This window comes from Paramisgurnus dabryanus, chromosome 2, assembly GCF_030506205.2.
Source record: "Paramisgurnus dabryanus chromosome 2, PD_genome_1.1, whole genome shotgun sequence".
Taxonomy (NCBI): Eukaryota; Metazoa; Chordata; class Actinopteri; order Cypriniformes; family Cobitidae; genus Paramisgurnus; species Paramisgurnus dabryanus.
In genome coordinates this window covers 19,530,594-19,554,180 of record NC_133338.1, presented here as the reverse complement: position 1 = coordinate 19,554,180, position 23,587 = coordinate 19,530,594, and the positions used below count along the sequence as shown (strand labels likewise).

At 36.6% G+C, this 23,587-nt stretch overlaps 2 protein-coding genes across 2 annotated transcripts; one reads left to right on the top strand and one right to left on the bottom strand.

The window, feature by feature from the left end:
- Positions 1-619: 619 nt before the first annotated feature.
- Positions 620-3,839, bottom strand: tefm (transcription elongation factor, mitochondrial). Its single transcript, XM_065275503.2, has 4 exons — positions 3,703-3,839; positions 2,229-2,698; positions 2,001-2,150; positions 620-1,518 (listed from the first exon to the last, which is right to left on the bottom strand). The coding sequence occupies exons 1-4, from the start codon at positions 3,752-3,754 to the stop codon at positions 1,090-1,092; spliced, it is 1,101 nt and encodes a 366-aa protein (XP_065131575.1). The 5' UTR covers positions 3,755-3,839; the 3' UTR covers positions 620-1,089.
- Positions 3,840-4,260: 421 nt separating this feature from the next.
- ndufs2 (NADH:ubiquinone oxidoreductase core subunit S2) lies at positions 4,261-22,834 on the top strand. Its single transcript, XM_065275522.2, has 14 exons — positions 4,261-4,400; positions 5,380-5,483; positions 5,607-5,797; positions 8,844-8,964; positions 9,160-9,272; positions 9,851-9,925; positions 10,023-10,100; positions 11,861-11,946; positions 13,579-13,698; positions 15,789-15,918; positions 16,667-16,762; positions 16,972-17,055; positions 17,207-17,264; positions 22,667-22,834. Exons 1-14 carry the CDS (start codon positions 4,300-4,302, stop codon positions 22,702-22,704), a joined length of 1,395 nt encoding a protein of 464 aa, XP_065131594.1. The 5' UTR covers positions 4,261-4,299; the 3' UTR covers positions 22,705-22,834.
- Positions 22,835-23,587: the final 753 nt, after the last annotated feature.

The window sequence follows — 23,587 nt, the reverse complement described above, 5'->3', positions numbered from 1 at the left end:
ATTACACATTAAATTAAGTACAATGTTGTTACAATGCTAAAAACAAAGTTGTGACTGCTGAGTAAGTACTATATGCTAGTCAATGCTATATGCTAGCATTTAGGCTAAAGTTCTACTATTGACATTACAGTTACGTTTTGCAGGTCCATATTGAAAAAAAAAAAACGTACCACTCAGAAACGTATATTAACAATTAAACAATTGATTCATCAAATTTCGTATCTTTGTCTGATACAGGCTCAAGGTCTGTTTGCACACACACAGAGCTACTGAACTGCTCTGTGAAACAGCCAATCAGAGAAAAGCTCAATATTATTATTCATTACCCTTTCATATAAGGTACTAATAGACCATTTCTGGATAACTTTAATAATGCCAAATTCCTTCTATGTACGTATTAGAGAAGAATTTAACATATTATTTCAATGCATTCTTTGGCACCTTTAAAGGAGAACAGCTTTACTGGGCATTAGGATCTAGTAAAATACAGTATGCCAAAGTACAAGAGATCTGAAAACATCTTAAGTGCTCACGCTAATCTAATGCAAACACGATGTCATCTAGAGACAAAGTATAGTGAGATTTCAGGTATACTTTTTTCATTGAAATTAGTCAGCAACACTGAGATAAAGCTTTACATGTTTTATTAACACCATATTTTTTTTCCTGAGAACTTAGCAGTTACTATTAAAACAACATTGATGTGAAAAGAATAGTTCATAGCACAAAAGTTATCTGGAATTTACTCGCCCTTATGCCATCCAAAAACAGATTAGATTTGAAGATACTGAATATTAATCCCACTAATCATTTTAATATAAAATTATTTATGTTCCAATGAATAAATAGTCATATACAGATGGGAAAGCATAAGTGATTAAATCATAAGCGAATTTTCTTTTGTTTTTTGGATGAACCATTTCTAATAATTTAACCTTAACGTGAAGTGTAACAAACAACAGTTCTCTTGAATATTGCATATCATGTCATAACACATGCAGCGAGGCATAATCTGATATAGATTTCACAAAAGGATAAGTTGAACAACTGAGTACTAATAACACATAGCAAAAGTCATCCAGTAGTGATTTACTTCACTTGCAGGAATTCAAAAAATGCAACAGCCTGTAAAAGAGCATCACACAGTTCTTCCCCTTTGTTTCTGCTGCTCATCTGAAATGAGTTTCTGTGCTTCATCACCAAACTGTGGGGAAAGATAACGCGTGGCTCTTGCTTGATCACAGACTCCGTCATCATCTTCCTTACGGTCTCGGCTCCACTAGCCCTACTTTCCCCCACCATCAGGCCAAAATGGCGACCCACAGCTGTGCGCATCATGTTAAGGACTTTGGGCGATCTTCCTGGCTCCCTCACTGGGGAAAGCAAAGCAAACAGCATAGCTTCTACTGTCCGGAGGTGAGCCATGACAGGATAAAGGGAAGTGTTCTGGGGAGAGATGCTTGGCTTCTCCACCACAAAGAAATCAGTTGCCGGAAATCGTGAAATAACAGTAGAGATCTGGGATTAAGATAAAATATGCATTGGTATTTGAAGTTTTGTTTACTGTGGTACAAACAAAGTGCACTGAAAAAGTAAATCACTGCCAGAAACACTTAAACAGATGGATTTTGGCACACACACCTTCATTAGGATTTAAGGTAAAAAAAAATCTTTAACATCAAATTGTAAATCATCCAATGAGACAGAAAAACAATGTGTAGCAATGTCCCCCACAGTGCCCTTTAAAAGTGCAAAAATGCCATTTGAAATTTACCAGATATCTTTTCCCCAGGTCCAAGGTTTAAAACCTTAGCTTACCTTAATACGAGACAAACGATTCTTTTTAATTCATATTCTTTTAACCCTTATGAGTGCCTGTGTGCCAAAATGGATCTCCATTTTAAAGAAAATTGTCATCCAATTTTTATGTTTTTTACTTTATATAAAGCATTTTTTACTTAATAAAAAAGCATTAAGCACTGAACCATTTCTCAACTCACATCCTCTAAATAATCCGATGCCATGTATGTCCCATTCAAAAAACTCTTGCACTCCTCCTGCTGCCACTCTAAAACAGTCAGTGCTCGATTCATATGCGTCCATGCGATTTTATTAGTGCCACAGACAATAGACACAATCGAATTTGCATCCTGCAACACAAAGATCAGAACACTGCAGAAAGTCTTCAAACGTGTTATTAAATATGTTGGATGAGAAGTTTAACTTACTTCCAAAACAGCTCTGTCAACTTCAGGTCTTATAAATTTGGCCAGGTGGACTTTTCCCTTTCTTTTCTCCATATTCTGAGCTGGTTTAAGGATGGAGTCAAAGACTGTGATAGCGCTCTTGTGTTTCAGTAAAGGCACATCAGTGACATTTTCCAGACTGCTGAATGGACCGTGTCTATTTCTGTAGTTTATTATGTTGACAGCTTTCCGTCCTCTGAGCAGTTTGATCTGTGTCAGTTCAGACTCTGTGGCTGTATTGAGACGCTGGAGGATGACAGCACGCTGCTCTGCTGTATAACATGAGTCCAGGGGTTCATAGTTCTCTTGGCATAATTTAGAGGAAGGGGATTCATTTATGGTGTCCAACCCAGCGGCCATTATTCCACTTCTCCTGCAACGGTTGCAGTGCAAGAATCGGAGCGCATATTTAGGCAGCGAGTTCACAGGATGAAAGAACAGACCATAATGTCCTACAATAAAACAAACAACCAATATAAATAAACACACACATACAAATATACAATGCAATTAGATAAAAACAACTGAAGTCATTAGCGCAATAAAACAAAAACTTTAAGCAAAAACTAATTGTATTCAAGTAAAATAATCATTCCAAATTAGATCAAACTTTCCAACCATTAAAACTTGGTAAAACTGTAAAAAGTATAGGTCCTCATAAATATGAAGTTATAAAAAAAATAGACAAATTTATACAGAGTTACACAACATTTGTAAAAAGAACATGAAGTGTTTTTTCCCCATTTTGGCAACACGGGTTACTAAGGTCAACATATTATACATAAAAGACCTACCCATCTCTGTGTAACAATAAAATAATAATGCTTACAACTTTTCAAGGTCATTTTCACCCCCAGTAATTTTCCTCTCGACTCTCCTCTGTAAACATTTACCCATTGCATTTAATATTTAGCCTTACTTTATTTATATTTATCTTTTACTCAAAAAATGTGTAACTCTGAGTTAGAGGAAATTGAATGACCCTAAACAGAAGTTTTCACATTATAAAATGGGTCCATACAGAATAAGCTTATATGCGACACATTATTTCATTATCATTGATGGATGCTAATTCACTACCTAACAACAGTATAGCGAAATCTACATCTTTGCATCAGAACATCGTAGAGACATATGGTTCATGGCTTAGAGTATCATTGGTGGATGGATGCCTTTTCACTTTATAGCAACCGAGCGGAGTACCCTGGCAACCATGTAGCAACACCTAAAGATCCGTGTAACATCGTAGAGACATGGGGTTGGCTCTTTTAATCCTGCTAGATTTATGATACATCACTAGATTAATTATACATCCACCTTCACGTTAAACCATGCAGTCTTTATACTAAAACATGCTATCAGCAAACTAGACTAACGTTACTTAAAAAGTCCACATTAAACTGTTTAAAACGTTCAGGGCAGGCTTTGTCAAGCCAACATAACGTTGTCTAGTTACCTTTGAGAACGAAAGATGTCACAAGGGGTTTAGCGAGCCACATGCTTGACATCAAGCGCAATATTTCTGTTACAAGTTTGCCCTGTGCATTACCCTACGTTCCCTCTTCATAATGGCTCGTCCGGAAACATAGTGTGGATGTACGTGGTTCCGTGTGTCAAACACTTTTAATATTATTTTCTTGAAAAATAATAATAATTTAAAAAATCAGTATATTGTTAATCTTTATATTTTACTCAGCAAATATTTTATCCACAAATGCAAATTTCTATGAAATAAGGCTCTTTTTGGTCAATATTTCTGAACGATTAGTATTCTTTCTTTCTCTTTCAATTTTATGTAATTATTTATTTTATTTGTATTTATTTTTTCCTTTTGATTACTGTTTGTTATTGTTACAAGTGTGTGCATAGCACAGTTTTGTAAGCGTTTTAGTCAATTAAAACAACAACTAAAGTGTCGGGTGACATCTGGTGGCTATTTTTTGCGTAGACGTTTTATTGACAATCTAAACCTCCTACTGACAGGTGGCGTCAGAGTGGCGTTAACTCACTCCGCCGTGAAGAAGCACCAGAAGCGGTTGGACAGTGGGGAAAGATGGCGGCGACTATGCTGAGGTCGCTTTCCAGACTCGGACGTCCTTCAGTGATTTTAAACACTAGCGTCAGCACTCCCTCGTGTGTTTTGCTTCAGAAGAGGTAAAGCATTAATGGTCTTTAATCCAGTTCTTTTAAGTACATGTTTATTTAGATAAAGAATAACTCTGGTAGTCTTGTTTAGATTAGATAACCAGTGCTCTTGCGACTTTGAGGTGTATTTGACAAACGTGGAAATTGATAATACTTTAAAACACCTATTACAAATCCTTATTATTACACGTTTATTGAATGTTAGTCATTTTTCTTGACCAGTCACTGAAAACAAGCAAGAAAACGGCAGCGACGAAACATCTGTACAAATAAACAGTTCTCCGGCTATATGATTCACATCATATATTATTTTATATCACATCCTGTTTACGGCACGAATGCAGTTTAGTTGTATAAGTTACCGTTTGTAATCCGCTACCAAAGCAAACAACCTGTAAATAGTGGCAATTTAAAGTGTCTACAGAAGCTTGTCACTGCATTGGCTAATATGATATAAGGATATAACGAGATATAAAACAAGTGGCATTTATTTTAAAGAAAAATAGTAATAGCATAACACTTATGTTGTGTTATGTTGGTATTTAAACTTTCTGTTTGTCAAACTTTGTGAATCAAGTTTCCTATGAGAACTTGAAGGTGCTCCATACATCCTTTTCACGAGTTCACATTAACATGTCATCAGTAGGGTGATATGAAGATAAAGCATATTTGGCGTGCTGTCTGAGAGGAGAGCTCCCAGCTCGGAATTTTATCCCGAACTCAGAGTACACCCTCCTCCACCCACCCTTAACTGGGATAGATGTATTAGCTAAGAGTAAGGCGATGGGGTGGAGGCGGGATGCTGCAAAAACTGTCACGAGACATTTGCATGGATTGGTTGGATCACATGGTCATGCCCCTTCATCCGGAGCTGTTGGTCAAAAATAATGTAAAGCTGTCTAAGGAAAGAGGAGTTAGTTCTGAGAAAAGTTCCAGCATTATTTTAACTGTAATCAATGACATTACCAGTATACCCCCTGCTTTTCAGGTTGAAGCAATGGCAGCCAGATGTAGAGTGGACGGAGCAGTACGCTGGAGCGGTGATGTATCCCAGTGCAATCACTGAGAAATGGGCACCTCCACCTTGGAATGGTTGGTTTGATCTAGTGACTGTCATACCACATTTTTACAAACGAACAGAAAGCTACATATAATCAAAATTTCATAATAATAAAGAAAGATCACATAATACTCAAATCTCTTCTTGTCTTTTAGATAAGGACCCACCAGCAGAGAAAGAAGTGTCCAACCTTACCATCAACTTTGGGCCTCAGCATCCAGCGGCTCATGGTGTGCTACGTCTGGTGATGGAGCTGAGCGGAGAGTCTGTGAAGAAATGTGACCCTCACATCGGCCTTCTGCACCGTGGCACTGAGAAACTGATTGAGTACAAGACATATCTGCAGGTACATGAAGATTATACACACTCTGATGGATTGACTTTACCGTCTATTGGTTAACAAAGGAAAACGTTAGCCATAAATTCTATATTTAAGGTGGCTTGAACACCAAAGCGTTTAAACACGGCTAAAAACGAGGTGCTTGCCAGCTTTTTTCATCTGAGCGCTTGGCTTGCCATGATACTTCTGCTTTGTTTATCAGTCGTTGAACGATGCGGCGGTTGGTTGTTGTGACATTTGTCTGGCCCTCATCTACTGTGATGGGACAGCAGGGTGATAAGTGACATTGCCTAGGTGAGCTTTTCACCCAAAGTTAAATTATGAGCCTGATGCGTGCTGATGCCTGGCGTTTTGCCCGCTCCCTGTGCCACACGTTTTTGCAGAAAAGCACCAGACTTCATTCTCGATTTTTCCATTGTCCAATCCAATGATGGGTGAGGTGGGCTCTTTCTTTTGGTGACAGAAGTTGACAGTAGTTTGGAATTGAACAACCGGAGACTGCATCACTGTCTACTGTGTTTTTGTGCACCTCTTACCCTCAATCAAGTTTGGACCAAGTGCCCTTTTTTTTCAAGTTTTTGCTAATATGACAGTTAACAGCAAAAGAACGCTCACGCTTCAATATTTGATTGACAAGACTTTAAAAAAAAAGTAAATCACTCTTTGGAAAGCAAGAGTGATTTACATGTTAAGTCAATGCAAAGACGCGAATAGTAGGGATGGGCTCGAGTACTCGAACGTAGCAACGATGATCGATCATGAAAACGATGATCATGTGGGTTTATTTATTATGGATATGGCGGCATTTGAATGTCTGATTAGCATTACAAGCACATCTGATAGTTAAGACTGGGTCTGGAGATGCGTGTTTGACGTCGTGTTACGTTACCATGCGTGATTCAAAAACAAACGGCGCGGCAGCAACCCGCCGATCCGCGCAATGCACGGCAGCCCGCCGATCCCGTGAAGCCGGCCACACCTCACATCACTGATGCACTATGGTTTAAAAGGATGCCGTGATTTTCGGAACTACAGTCAGTCAGGTGCAAAATGTACAGCGCCGTCAAAAGTTCAATGGGTTATCATCTCATATTTAAAGATCAAAAATCAAGAGATACCAGGGAGCCATACGATCATTACATCTTGAACAGGAAAGGGACGACGACACAACACAGCTAATCGCTAAAATGATAGCAAAAGACTTAAAGGTGGTTAATGTTATGAAGCTTGTGCTTTGACTGGACGTGTTAAAAAGCGCGCTGTTTACGATGCACATCCACAAAGGGAGTTAAAGGACAAGTTCGGTATTTTAGACTTAAAGCCCTGTTTTCAGATTGTTTATGGTCAAATAGAATGGTTTTGACTGAAATTTCGACATTTTCGGCTGCCCTGAGAATTTTCGCGTGTTTGTGTTTCAGCTCAGACCTCTACAATGGGTTTATAGGTGCACTGGAACAATCCTTCCTAAAATGCATTAAACTTTCGTTTACAAAGACGTGAAACTCACCGAGTGGTCAGGGGTGTTCACTTGTATGCTCACACAAAAATCGCTCCAAAAGACGCATTCCAACAGGTTTTATCGTAGTTTTTACCAGCTCCATGGACTTGTATTAGATGTCCTGTGAGGTACGGTATTACTCCGCGCCGGGAACTTTGTTTCTATTCTTGCAATAGGCAAAGGCGGATTAGCGCCACCACCTGGGCTGGAGGGTTTATTATTCAAGCTCTAAGCGGAAGAATGTACGGGTGTGAGGCGTTTGGGGAAATAGGTCCACAAGTTAACAACGAATGCTAAAACAGCTGTTGGAAAGCATCTTTTGCAGCGATTTTTGTGTGAGCATATCAGTGAACACCCCTGACCACTCGGTGAGTTTCACGTCTTTGTAAACGAAAGTTTAATGCATTTTAGGAAGGATTGTTCCACTGCACCTATAAACCCATTGTAGAGGTCTGAGCTGAAACACAAACACGCGAAAATTCTCAGGGCAGCCGAAAATGTCGAAATTTCAGTCAAAACCATTCTATTTGACCATAAACAATCTGAAAACAGGGCTTTAAGTCTAAAATACCGAACTTGTCCTTTAAAGTTTCTGTACATAACTTAGTTGTAAACTTAGTTAAAGTTTTGCATTTTATGCAGATAGATACATGTTGTACATTTATGTTGTATAAAGGCTTAATATTATGTAGAGTGTGTCATGTAGAAAGCGCTTCGGTTTGTGTTTATTAACTTAACCCTTTAGTTTCACTTCATCACGTAGCTATTCCTGTAAGGGGTTTCTTTTAAAAACATTTAATTCATTAATAGTCTAGTATGTGTTCATTGTTCTCTCATAGTTTCTTCAAAATTAAGTTTTATTTGAGTTTATTGATTTATTGTGTTTTTAATAAAAATATGTTCCTTTCCACCATGACGTGCCCCTTTGATTGCCCCGCCCCCAGTTAACCGAGTACTCGTTCTTCAGACCTATGGATTAATCGAAATGAAAAAATGACATAAATGCACATCCCTAGCGAATAGGCAATCTGCGGCGCTGTACACACTAATGGCATGGTGCGAATGACATGGAACGCGTGGAAGGTGCGGCACATATGGCGCGAATTGAACGTTGCAGCGGGAAATGCGCGAGTCGAAAAATCTGTATTTTGGTGGATATTTGCCCCGCGTTAACCAATCAGGAGCTTGCTCTAGTAGTGACGTGATTACAGGGAGCAAGCAGAGTCGCAGAAGTCCCTCCCATGATGCGAATTTCCATGTGAACGTCTCGAATAACTAGAATTTCACATGCGGATGAAGCGAGTAAACTCAAAATGTTTAATTGTTCAACTAAATGTGAATAGCGCGTTTTTGCCGCCTCTACCGCGGCTGGCGTGAACGCACAGTAATGGGAACCATCAACAAGTGTAGTCTTCTTGAGAAATTAAATATGAGACTACATGCCAAATGTAGATGCTACTGAAATTATTGTTTATTTCTCTCGTCAGATTGGTGTTTGTAATGTTCTTTGTATACAAAAGTTAAAAAATTATGTATGTGTTTGTGTTGCTACAGGCACTTCCTTACTTTGACAGACTGGATTATGTGTCTATGATGTGTAATGAGCAGGCCTACTCCCTCGCTGTTGAGAAGCTGCTTAACATTCAGGCTCCACCCCGTGCACAGTGGATCAGAGGTCAGAAACGAAGGCTTTTCAATTTAGCATCATTGATCTCTAATCAGATATGGTCACTATTACTACACTATTACAATGCCTATAAAAGTTATTTGGTTTTTGCATTTAAGTCCATTTAATTTATTTTTGCTACCATGCATTTATCTATTTGGAATGTATCTTGCTTTACATAAATGTGTTATGTGGCTTTTGTAGTGCTGTATGGAGAAATGACCCGTATCCTGAACCACATTATGGGCATCACCACCCATGCTCTTGATATTGGAGCCATGACCCCCTTCTTCTGGATGTTTGAGGAGAGAGAAAAGGTAAAGTATGCTGCTTTTAAGGTGGTCCAAGGTGCATTTTTTAATAGCAATGTGCTGCTTACAAATTGATTATAAGTTGTTAGGGATGTAACAATTAAATCGCGTGTCCCATTAAAAATGCCTGTCTGAAATAGATTCTGAATCGCAAGGCTGCGATTCTTTGTTTCATGCACAGCTTGTGTGTGTACTACGGCATTTGGTCAGTAGGAAATCCTTATCAATCTAAAATCATTATGAGTCGAGGTCGTTTATAACGTCCGTTATAACTCGTTAAATTAAAATCATTCAAAATATTCTTTGTTATCATGAAAATACCTGAAACAATTTGAAGAACAGCGTATAAATATTCCTGTAGACATTTTCTGGAATAGCTTTTGTAATGCTACTTCTTCTGTGGCAAAAAGGGAGTTTCTGCATGAGAGCGCCCCCTGGCTTTGGGATGTACCGGAATTTCACCATAATTCATTAAAATTCATTCATTGAGAAAACGCGCATTTGCACGGTTAATCGTTACACCCCTATAAGTTATTGAATACATCAGTGGAATGTACAGTATATAAAGTGTTCATATCTTTTAGATGTTTGAGTTCTATGAGAGAGTATCTGGAGCCAGGATGCATGCTGCATACGTCAGACCCGGTGGAGTTCATCAGGTGCTTACTCTATCAAGTCTTTTTGTTCAAATGTAGATGTTTTAATACCTAGTTTAGTGGAATTAAATTGGTAATCTGCTGGACACTTTTATTGTAGGACATGCCTCTTGGTCTCATGGATGACATCTATGAATGGTGCAAGAATTTCTCTATTCGTATTGATGAAGTTGAGGAGGTATGTGGACCCAAACACAGCACATGTCAGACAGAAAAAAGTGTACTCATGCAATTAATACACAGTTGTTCCCCAGTGGATAGATACTTTGCATTTTAAATGTACACTACAGATGAGTTTTGAATTATTTGTTCAATTAAAATACATGGATCATCATGGATGTAAACAAAACAAGGTATTGCTGCAGATATACAATTATATTTAAGCAACTTACATTTCTAAAAAAAAAACATCCTGCAGTATTTTATTCTTGCTCTATCAGTAACATTTGGAGTCAGATCTGCTCTGTTGATTCTGTGATCAGAGGCAACCACATATAAATCATCAGATTCATTAGGGCAGAAAGCAGTGCTGAAATACAAATTGCTTAAAAAACATTCCTCACAAGTGACTTGCAGTTTTATGTTTCAACTGCAGATGTCAAAAGAGAGCCCAGAATTATATAGCATACCATTAAATTCTACAAACTACACTCTGAACGGATGTGTTATAAACAACACAATCAGTGTTAGTTTAGCAACAACACACTAAATGCTTTGTCCCAGAATCCACACATCTCGGTGTTATTTTTGGGACAACACATTATGTGTTACTTTCAACACAACTTGTGTTTTATTTTAACACAAAATGACACATAATGTGTTAAAATAACACACACGGGTGGTTTCCCGGACAGGGATTAGTTTAAGCCAGGACTAGGCCTTAGTTTAATTAAAATATAACTAGTTTTAAAATATAACTTATATAAAAATATAACTTAATTAAATAAAAAACTAGTTTTAACAAACATGCCTTGCCAAAAACATTACTTCTGTGCATTTCGAGGCAAAACAAAGGGCACTGATGAATTTTAAGATATGTCAGTGCATGTTGTTTTTAGTTTGGACTAGTGATGCACCGATGTATCGGCCGCCGATATTTATAAGCCGATTTTTGATGAATTTGAAACCATCGGCATATCGGCAATAGCACGAGAAAGGCCGATACCGATTGTTTATTAATTAACTGCATAAAGAAATCCATTATATGTAAAAAAATGAGTTAATGTTCTTAATAAAAGAAATGCTGAATAGCAAAAACCACCTTTGAAGGTTGTCATGCTGTCTTATTATATTTGTTTTAGCTTAATTTGTGCATCTTTTATTATGTTGGTCAGATGAATGTTAATTAGATCCAATCCATGTTCAGTAAAAATAATTTGATGTAGAAATAAACTAGCTAATAGACCAACTGTATAGTATTGTACACTAGTGTTTAATATCGGTATCTGCATCGGTATCGGCCAGAAGTTGTCTGTTTAAATCGGTATCGGTATCGGCCCAAAAAATCCTATCGGTGCATCCCTAGTTTGAACAGCTCTTAGCCCTATATGGGGCAGTTTCCCGGACAAGAATTAAACTAGTCCTAGACTAAAATAAATGTAAGAGCTGTCCAAACTAAAAACATCTTGCACTGACATATTTTAAAATACATCAGTGCCCTTTGTTTTTCCTCAAAATGCATGCCAGTAATGCATGTTTGTTAAAACTAGTTATATTTCATAAATAAACTAAGGCCTAGTCCTGGCATAAACTAATCCCTGTCTGGGAAACCACCCCTATGTGTTAAAAACAATAAAAAAAATTAACACATCCTTTCTTATAGTGTATGTGTAGTACCTTACCAGTTTACAGGAGCAATTGTTGGTGAATTGTTTCATTTATTGGCAGCCATGCATGCATATTTTGTTTGTGATTTAAATATGATCGATATCGTTTCAGATGCTGACCAACAATCGTATCTGGAAGAATCGAACTGTTGGCATTGGTGTTATTGGAGCAGAGGATGCACTCAACTATGGCTTCAGGTTAAACAGATATGTTATTAAAGGGATAGTTCACCCAAAAATTAAAATTCAGTTTTAATTTACTCAACCTCGTCTGATGAACACAAAATAATACAATTTGATAAATGATAAGCACACAGCTGGTGAAAACCATTGACTTTCATAGGAGGAAAACAAATACTAAGCGAGATGATTTAGTGAGATGAAATAGTTGAATCAGCATTTCCTTCAAGTTTCAAAGGGGACATATCATGAAAATCAGAATTTTCATGTTTAAGTGCTTAGTTTTGATAAATCATTCTCTTTAAGCATGTTAGAAAACAGGTAATTGAAATTTGGCTCCCCTTTGTGATGTCAGAAGGGGATAATACCACCCCTTAATCTGCACTATCAAACCACAGCACTGCCATTTAGTGCAGAGATCAGCTCATTTGCATTTAAAAGGACACACCCAAAACAGCATATTTTTGCTCACATCTACAAAGTGGCAATTTTAACATGCTATAAATCAGTGTTTCTCAACTCTGTTCCTGGAGGCCCACTGCTCTGCACATTTTGTATGTCTCTCTTATCTGCCGGCCTCAGTTCAGTTCATGGAGATCTCTGCTAATGAGCTGATGATTTGAATCAGGTGTTTTAATAAGGGAGACATACAAAATGTGCAGAGCAGTGGGCCTCCAGAAATAACGTTGAGAACCACTGCTATAAATTATCTATATGATATTTTGAGCTAAAACTTTACAAAAGCACTCTGGGGACACCATAGATTTTTTTGATATCTTGATATCTGTCTTCAGAAGGGACACAGTTTGTGGATGAACTGAAAACTTCCCTCTAAACACCTGACCTAAGTTACTCTACGAGACACCTGAGCTTGGCCTGATCCTATTTTAAAAATGTCTTCAGATAGCCGTGAAGATTTTTCTCTGATATGATTGGTTCTGCCTCTGCTGTTACTGGGCAAAATTGAAGTTTGAAATGTTTGATTAGATCATCCTGTGGCTAAACTTTTATATAGGTTAAATATAATATTCACATTCACATTCTGTGGTCTAGTATTTGTTCTCTCCACCTGCATCTGTTGTTTCATCACACTAAGATGTTGTGTCCTGTCCTTGTGAAACATTTGTCACACATAAATACTTATCATGATAATCTATTAATCCTGAAAAGAAAGGATTGGTATTTCTGACTTCATGTAAAATTTCATCCACAATTTTATTGCACAAAATAAATGAATGTGGCATACATTTTTATCCAACGTGATTGAGAGTGCATATCAGTGCATTTATCAGTATATGTGTTTGCTGGGATTTTACCCTATCATAATGGTATTTGGAAGCACCATACTCTAGGACAGGGTTCCCCAAATCTTACCCTGGAGGGCCGTAGCACTGCAGAGTTTAGCTCCAACCCTGATCAAACACACCTGAGCAAGCTAATCAAGGTCTTCATGATCACTAGACAATCACAGGTGGGTAAGTTTGATTAGGGTTGCAGCTAAACTCTGTAGTGCTCCGGCCCTCTAGGGTAAGATTTGGGGAACCCTGCTCTAGGAGTTGAGCTACAGTAACATTTGATGAAATGTCCTAGGAACTCTATGGAAAAGACTCCAGTAACTGTTTGTTGATTGGCTTTCACTATCTTTTTCAGTGGGGTGATGCTGAGAGGTTCTGGTATTAAATGGGATCTGAGAAAAACTCAGCCTTACGACAAGTACGACGAGGTGGAGTTTGATATTGCTGTCGGAAGTAACGGCGACTGCTATGACAGGTGACCGCACTCATGTGAAAATGTTCTCTAGTGCAGCTTTTTCAGCTCAAGAGCTTTACAAACAACGAATGACAGGAAATCTAAATGTAACCACATGTTTAATTTGGTATTAGACATTTTAACTCACCACACGCGCACTTGATGGTATCACTTGCGAAATGCGAAAAAAGATAAGCTATTAAAACTTGTTCAGACCATACAAGCCGATATGATCTTTCAATAATATGTCATGAGAGAGATTTTAAAATCATGATAAAATAAACATGTAACACTTATATTGAAGTAAGAGAAAATTAGGAAAGAGAAAATAAGAAAGAGAGGTTTAACAGTTTATTTATATATTTCACTTACATGTAATTCACTTCTTGGAGCTTCCTGCCAACTACCAGATACAGTATTAGTAGATTATCTGCTAACACTTTATTGTGATTGTCTGCTAAGAGACATTCTGCTGACTTTAAAGGGTTAGTTCATCCAAAAATGTAAATTATGTCATCAATGACTCACCCTCATGTCGTTCCAAACCTGTAAGACCTCCGTTCATCTTCGGAAACACAGTTTAAGATGTTTTATATTTAGTCAGAGAGCTTTCTGACTCTCCATTGAAACTGTATGTACGGTATACTGTCCATGTCCAGAAAGGTAATAAAAACATCATCAAAGTAGTCCATGTGACATCAGTGGGTCAGTTAGAATTTGTTGAAGCATCAACAATATATTTTTGTCCAAAAATAAAAAAATACGACTTTATTCAGCATTGTCTTCTCTTCCGGTTCTGTTGTGAATACACGTTCACCGCACTGCCATAACCCTGCTGACGTATGACGCTGCTGACGTGTTATCTTGTGCGCCCGAACTTCGTTTACAGACCGAAGGAGACGTACACTGTATTCGTAGCTACGCCGTAGGTTATCCGAAGCCTCTATGTAGCCTGATGTGCACCTCGCCAAATTTTTGAAAACGGATGCGTTACCTACGCCGTAGCGGCTACGCCATAGGACATACGCACAACTATAATGAGCCCTATAAAGAGTGTGCATGTCCTAATGTGTCCTAATCCCTTAGACTGTAAACGAAGCTCGGTATGAACCATGTGAAACAGATAATCCAGGATTCAGGTGTGAAAAGCCCTAGAATGTCTAAAGTGAAATAAAGTGTAACCAAATTGGATACCATGGATAACTTGATTGGATTATTTTATAAATGTATACTTTGGATTCATGCAATATACTACAGTTTTTTTCGATTGCTAAACGCCAGTGGGCACAACTGGAGTCACATGTGCAAAACTCTAACTACAGTCTGCACAGCAGCAGTTCATGTGGACCAAACTCTAGTTCGTTTTTCATTGCTTGAACACAGTTTTCAAAACTTTACACACTTATTCCATGACTTTAACCACAACCTGCACAACACTGTGGATTTACAGCACTTTGTTCAAATGCTAACACACTGCTGTCAAAACTGTGAATCACACATTCAAAACAAAATTGATTTCAGCCTTGTGCCTTTCAAACACTGCTGATTGCAATTTCATATAAATATAAATTCCAATTTCATATATATATTTCATTTATATATAATATTACCTTTCATGTACTTTAAGTTTCTACCTTTTTTCTCATTACTGTAATTCCGTAAATTACTACAGACAACTGAAGCAAACTGCTAATTTTCATTTACCCTAAAAAATTATGATGTTCTAAAAAAAATATTGTGATAAATCAATAAATAAATCATTCTTTAAAGAAAACATTACTTGGTGTGACATCACTGAAATTGTTAAAACTGTAAAGATATAAAGTTAGTATTTTGTGTATTGGTGTTTGATGTTAGTGTTTTTCCTCTCAGTGTGTTGTGAGTGACAGTGTGTGTTATCTCAGTGAGGGTTGTGTTTAGTGTTTGGCTGCACGGAGCTGTTTTGAGCCATATGTTAAGAGTTGTGCTCAGGTGACTTTTGGTAGTGCAGACTGTAGTTAGAGTTTTGCACATGTAGCTCCAGTTGTGCCCACTGTCGTTTAGCAATCGAAAAAAACTGTAATATTCCCATGCATTTTGCACTCTTTAAAATCATTTTAACTGTGTTTAAGATATCTGTGCCGTATGGAGGAAATGAGACAGTCTCTGCGAATCATGCATCAGTGTCTAAACAAAATGCCCACTGGAGAGATCAAGGTAGATGATGCTAAAGTTGCCCCACCCAAAAGATCTGAGATGAAGGTAAGATGTGTTTATTGAGCTTGCACTACATAAACATGTTGGCCTGGTTTCACAGACAAGGCTTTTATAAACTTGCTTTAGATAAAAATGTTACTTGTGTAACAAGTCAATGGCAGAAGATCTGTCAGTCCAATTTATTTTCAACCAGGGGTTAATGAAACATACTTAAAGGGATAGTTCACCTAAAAGTAAATATTCTGTCATCATTTTCTCCCTCTCATGTTGTTGCAAACCTGTATGAATTTCTTTGTTCTGATGAGCACCAAGGAAGATATTTTAAGGAATGTTCGTAACCAAAACGATCATGAGCCCAATTCACTTTCATAGTAGGACAAAAGAATACTATGGGAGTGAATGGGGCTCACAAACGGTTTGGTTACAAACATTCCTCAAAATTTCTTCATTCGTGTTCATTAGAACAAAGAAATTTATACAGGTTTGTAACAACATGAGATAAGTAATTGATGACATTTTTGAGTGAACTATCCCTTTAAAACTAAACAGCTAATCTTGCTTCAAACTCATGCCATTGATTCAGTGTCTCGTTTTTGTCTTGATGTTAGAAAAACCATAGCATTATTGAAGGAGTTTAAAGGTTTACACTTAAATATAAAATGATCTTACAAATGGCTTCCTTTATTTATTTTACATTTATTTTACAGAGACCAAAGAAAATAATTCTTCAAAAATTTTACAGTTTTTTTTAAAGTCTGTTTTTAATAATTGAATGTATGTTTTTGATATGCAGAGCTCGATGGAGTCTCTCATTCATCACTTTAAGCTGTACACGGAGGGCTATCAGGTTCCTCCAGGATCCACATATACAGCTGTTGAAGCACCAAAGGTAAGTGTTTGCTGTATGAGTATGTATTGACCTAAATTATTTCTCACACCATCAGCTTTCCCAAGAGAAGTGTATTGACCGTATTGCCATTGTTGGTGGAGTTTTTGTTGTATTTGTAGGTCTGCATGTATGAATGTATGGGTTATGTGGGTTGTTTGGTGATTTCTTTGTGGTCACTTTTCTCTGAAATGTATTGTGTTCTGTTGCAGGGTGAGTTTGGTGTGTATCTGGTATCTGATGGTTCTAGTAGACCTTACCGTTGCAAGATCAAGGCACCTGGCTTTGCTCATTTGGTAATTAAAACACAGAATTTATTGCTTGTTAAATATTTGATTAAAGCATTGAACAATAAACAAGATGAACAGTGAAGTCTTTATAACATCACTCCTATATTTATTTAATTCTTTGAGTTATCATACTGATGTGGTCTGATTTGTTCCTCAGGCTGGCTTAGATAAAATGTCTAAAGGACACATGCTTGCTGATGTGGTGGCCATCATTGGTAAGCATTATTATTAGAATTTTGTAAATAAGTCAATGTGTTCTTCTGACAACAGAGAATATCACATTTTATATTTATAATTAAAGGGGACATATCATGAAAATCTGACTTTTTTATGTTTAAGTGCTATAATTGGGTCCCTAGTGCTTCTGTCAACCTAGAAAACGTGAAAAAGATCAACCCAGTATCTTAGTTTTGGTAAACCATTCTCTGCAAACATGTGAAAAATAGGTAATTGAAATTTGGCTTCCCTTGTGAAATCAGAAGGGGATAATACCACCCCTTAATCTGCACTATCCAACCACAGCACTGCCATTAGTGCAGAGATCAGCTTATTTGCATTTAAAAGGACACAGCCAAAATAACACATTTTTGCTCACACTTACAAAGTGGCAATTTTAACGTTTTATAATAAACAATCTATTTGATATTTTGATCTAGAACTTCACATACGTACTCTGGGGACACCAAAGATTTATTTGACATCTTAAAAAAGTTTTGTGAAATGTCCCCTTTAGAGAAAAGTCACACAAAATTAAATTTCTGTCATTTCTTTACCCACAATTTTATTTTTATCCTTACATACCGTTTAATTTCTTTGATAAGTGCAAAAGTAGAGCTGCAAAATTAAGTATAAAATGAAAGTCACGATTCTTTTGCTTAAAATAAAGATTAAGATTCTCTCACAATAACTCTTTTTTTTTAAACATTTACAACCCCTAAACATTAGCTTAACATTAGTTTTTAAAGGTGCAACGATTTCTGCTTCTGAAAGTTTCAGATAAGGGTAGATAATAATCTTTAAGTTCAGCAAATGTTAATTTCAGAGGGATTTTGTGTTCATTTTATTTAAAGAAAAACTTTATAAATATACATCCTATATAATCCTACATGCACACTTGGGATTTTCACGTCCATTAGAACACTTTGGCCAAATACAGGAAAACGTCATGTAAGTAGTCAAGTGCTAAGACCGCAAGTGTGGTTATTTGGATGCAGCCAATGTTCCCCCTGAGCTTAACACGTTCGGTTCGGAAGAGATAAGATCCGGAATAAGATCCTCTTTTTGCTAGGCTACTAAAACAACATCAGGGTTCAGTTGTCAGATGTAGTGCGCATTGCTCTGCCTCACTCATTCTCTTTAGTTTTTGTTTCTTTCTGTCTAACTTCTCGACGAAAGCATCCACTGTACCGGTGGCACTAACATGAGCGTATCTGGCTTGCGCAATACCCAATGTGATGTAAAGACGTCATTGGGGCCGCTGTTAGTGATTGCATGTTATCGCAAAAAACTGCAGAGACTGCGTCTTTCCTCCATGATAATATAATTACCTGAATCGTAAAAATGCTGGATTAGGATTGTTTAGGGGGTCGAATTGAGATCACGATCTTTTAACAATTAATCGTGCAGCTCTACACGAAAGATGACAACAATTTCAAAATAGTTGTGCAGCTACTGCCAAACAATGACACAAGAAAAACAAAGCAAATGTGACCCTGTCTCTGAAAACCATTTAAAATGTAATGTTTTCTACATAAAATCATCCTATAATGTAAAGAACGCTTTCTTAAATAACCTTGATATCTTGGTAAAACTTTACAAATAAGGTTGTATTATAAACATTAGCATTAACTAACATGAACAAACAAGGAACGATATCGTTTTTCAGCATGAATCAATTCTTGTTAATGTTAGTTAATGTCAATAGAGTTATTTATGTTAGTTCATGGTGCATTAACTAATGTTAGAATGCTTCATTCTGATTTGGTCATTCGCGACATTTGCAGGTTTGTTATTCCCAGAAAACAACCGCTCAATACTAATAACACACATTAACCCAGATGCTGCAAATAATTTTGACAGGTACAGTTTAATATTTACACAAAAATGAAATATAAATATGTCTTTAATAACATATATGACAATTATTAAACCATTTTAAAATAATTGTTAACAAATAAAGTATTAGTGTAAAGAATTACCGATATCTTTTATAGTGACTAAGGTCATGTCAAAGATTTAAGTTATTGTTTAAAATCAAACTTCAATGCTCCTAATCTTATAAATAGATTGAGACTTCAGCCTGAATTCTAAGAACATGGTCACAAATAAGAACCTTTGGATTTATCCATATGACGTTTGTGCTATATTAATCTTTCAAAGACACATACGTTTGTGTGAGGAACGGGCTAAAATTTGAGTCATTTTTTACTGCTGCTGGCCCCCCTTTGCCTCCATGGCCAAAAATGGAGAAGTGCATTGGCTTGCTAAACAAAAAGGAACACTTTTTTGGGGGCGAACAATGACTGTCAATGATAAATGCAAGCTAAACATGAGTGCATATAGCAGGGAAGGCAAGTGAGTTTTCTGTTCCTCACACATCGCTATCTTATGGTTTCAGAAGACAGAGTCATGTGGACTGCTTTTAATAGTTGTGGTTTTTTGGCCTTGGCCACTGAGAACTGTGATGTGCAGAGCTACAACCATTCTTAAATAATGTAAAGATGCTAAGCTATTGCAGAATTATCTTTTTTTGGCATATTTTAACTTGAAGAACTGGTAACAACTGACTTTGAATAGCTTTTTAGACATGCATTGTATGCACGTTAAATGTACATAGATTACTGATCTATTAGGACTGTCAAAATGAACACATTAACGAAAATTCATTTTAACACCTCTAATTTTATAAACGTGCGATTAACACAAAGTGCATGTTCTGTTTGACCTTTGGTTTAGCCCAGGGACCACTTTTTCAGCCCAAGGACCACTTTATCTTCCAATTTTTTTCTGAGGACCACCTAACAGAATCCCACTCTAACACGCCCCTAAAAAACAACCAAATATGAAGGATAAGCTAAATTTAAGTTTAATATGCAACTGTTTCAAGTCAAAAACTAATTTTTTAAACACAAATGCAATGCTATGTTCAGAAATTATTATACAGTATGAATTTTATTTCATTAGAAAAAGTAAATGTGAAATGAGTTGCAGCTTAATATGAACAACAAACTGCACATGTGAAAAAAAACTGAAATTAAACATACTGTAACAGCCTAGGTCCCACTTAATGTCATTCCAAAGAGCCATTAGTTTAAAACTGAGGAGGTGGGTATATGAAGTCTATGGTTGTAACTATGGTAACAATAAAATGGCGAAAAAAATGTTCCCCTTAATGTCCAAAATCACTGAAATTACAGGGATTTTACACATGAAACAAAAACTAGTACATTACAAAACTAATAGATCTGTGGATTTTAGCTGCTTTCAGTTGACGCTTGATCTTTTCTTTTGACTCCTCTTTGGTTTAGCCACCGATCCATTTTTACATTATTAAAAGAACTGATATCGCAGTTTCGCAAGTGCATTAAAAATCTACTTAAATAAGTGATGATTGTATAAACACTTGCCTAGTTTAGGTCATCTTTTGGCGGACCACTGGGGGGGTTTGGACCACACTTTAAGAATTACTGGTTTAGCCCATAGTTTGATAAATTGAGAAAAAAATTTGGCTGGTGCTGTATACAGTAAATGAGTCGGAGGTTTTCATAAAAATAAGAACATTAAGCCTTCGTCTAGCGATTCCAATGCTCTTAATAGTTGTTGAGAATCTAAAATGATCTTTATTTGTATGTTTTCTGTGAGGTATACCATCCTAAATGCTTAACTAACACACAAAGGATGGTTGTCCATCCACTTTTGCATTTGTGATGTTAGTTTCGGTTTTAAAAACATGCAGGAATGAGAAAATAAAGTGCAGGAATAAATAATTATTACGAGAGCTAAAGTTTGGCGTTAAAAGAATTATTAAGAGCGACCAGACTCAAACAATCTTCCTCACGTTGACTGACGTCTGAAGCGCGTGCACACAGATGAGCAAGTTCCTGACCCTGATATATACACATACACAGAATTAGAGTTTTAAAAATATCTGTTTCGACAAGACTTCACACAGATCTGTTATGTTTTATGTGTTTGGTTAACTGTTGAAGAAAAATATCTGATGTTTAACATTATATTAGATCCTTGCATTATACAGTAGATCTTAAAGCTGTCTGTCTCAATGTCAATAAAACAATAAAGATAGAAGAAAGTTAAACACACATTGATATTGTTTTTGACTTTGTGTGTGCCAAATCTATTAGTTTCCCCAGTTGTTTTAAGATATGAATGTGGTAGTTTTGTTTTTGAACCTTAAAAAAATCTCAAAATTAACTTTGCTGACACTGTCAGCTTTAAACAGGTGTAGCTCTGTCATGTTTTGTCACTCCAATAAATCATGCATTGTTTTAAAGTTTTTTTATATAGAGAAAATATAAATAACTAATTTTTGAAAATGTGCTCATTCCGACTCAATTTGCCAGCATGGGTCAAACAGAAAAGTGTCTTCTGAAAGGAAACTTCATATACAAAACAATGACTATTTGCATAAAGCATCTATGTTTGTCTACACCCATGTTGATTAGAGTATTTAAAACATGAATTAAAAACATTATTACTCACACCATCAGCTTTTTGCCTATATTGCCATTGTTGGTGGTATTTTTTTACTTTGAGTTTTGTCTGTATTTGTCTATACATGTTTGCATGTATGTATGTATGATATATGTGGGTTGTTTGGTGATTTCTTTGTGGTCACTTTTCTCTGAAAAGGGTCTTCTGAAAGGAAAAAGCATCTACAGTATATTTGTCCACACCCATGTTGATGAGAGTATTTAAAACATGAAAAGTGTTAAGTTAAGGTAAATTTAGAACAGATAAATACAAACGTAACTTCCGGTAAACTTCACCAAGAGTCCTTCTAGAGTAGTTTATTTCTGATAACAAGCAAAATAAACAAGTCTGTTACCTTTATAAGTTCAAATAGCTTATCAAAAACTACACTGAACTAACTTTACTGTGTAACTTGTATACTATATAATGTATACAATTTTAAAAACAAAATCGGCTGCCAAACCTTCAATCACATAGCGCTGACCATAATTGCCGTCTTCCCTTGTCTTTAGGAAACCAAAGTGTGTGTTATTTTCGATGAGGTTTTTGTTCCAGAGTTCAGTTTAGCCACTAGCCAGACCATTAAACAAACCGAGACCGGAAGTTAATTTCCGTCCAGACGTGTAATGGCGACAATGCACGTGCGTCTGATGAAACGTCTATACTGTATTTGGAAGGTCCATCTGCACCTAAAGAGTGTCATTATTAATACTCTATGTATTGCCAATAGAGGAAGTGTAAGTGAAAGCACAGTCAACTCAGTTGTGAACAACTTTCCCCTAGCAGTAGACACTGGCAGTTCCTATTGTAAAGAACGTCTTTCTTGGCACTAAAGCAAATCTGTGTGATATCCTGAATGTTTTGCACCAGTAAGATCCTGGCCTTACAAGTGTCTCTCTGCCCACAGGCACTCAGGATATCGTGTTTGGCGAGGTGGACCGTTGAGGAACTTTACTGGCTGCTCCGAGCATCTAAATGTGATCCTGCGATACATGCTAGTGATGTTATGAAAGACAACGTTTCTTCTATTTGTCATTGTGTAAATGCTTACTAAACCTAATAAATATTTTAAAAAACTTTACCTTGTATTTGTGAATACATTTTTAACTTTTCATAATAAGATGATTCAACTGATTTAAAGAGATAGTCCAGCCAAATATCAAAATTACCCCATGATTTACTCACCCTGAAGCAATCCGATATACATATATTTAAGGTATATGTATATTGTTTTAGCCCTTTTTCAAGCTTATAACAGAAAAAAAAAACTGGTATCAAGAAACAAATTCTGACTTTAAGCCCCCAAAAAGTATATTTATCTGATTCCAAAGGGTTAATGAAGGTCTATTTTTAAAACTTTATAAAGTATAATAAATCTTGGACGCGATTCCAAGCGAGCATTGGTTGCCATGGGTCCCTTTTGCAGTGACACTCGTGAATCACGTGAGTCCAAGATGGCTTCTGTACCAGACGCAAGTTATTACAATTTATAAAGTTTAAAATACGGATATTTTTCTTACAAAATTGCATTGATTACCTGCAAAAGACCTTTATTAACCCCTAGGAGCTGTGTGGATTACTTCTGTGATGGATGAATGCACATTTTTGGCCTTCAAAGTCAGAAGTTGTTCCCTGATTCCTGTTTTCTACCATTATAAGCTTGAAATAGGACATTTACTAAAATAACTCCATGTGTGTTTGTCTGGAAGGTGATGGACATGTGTATCTCGGATTGCTTGAGGGTGATAAAATCATGGGTTAATTTTGATATTTGGCTGCAGTATCACTTTAATAAGGAAAACCTCCAAACAATAACTTTTTTTAAAAA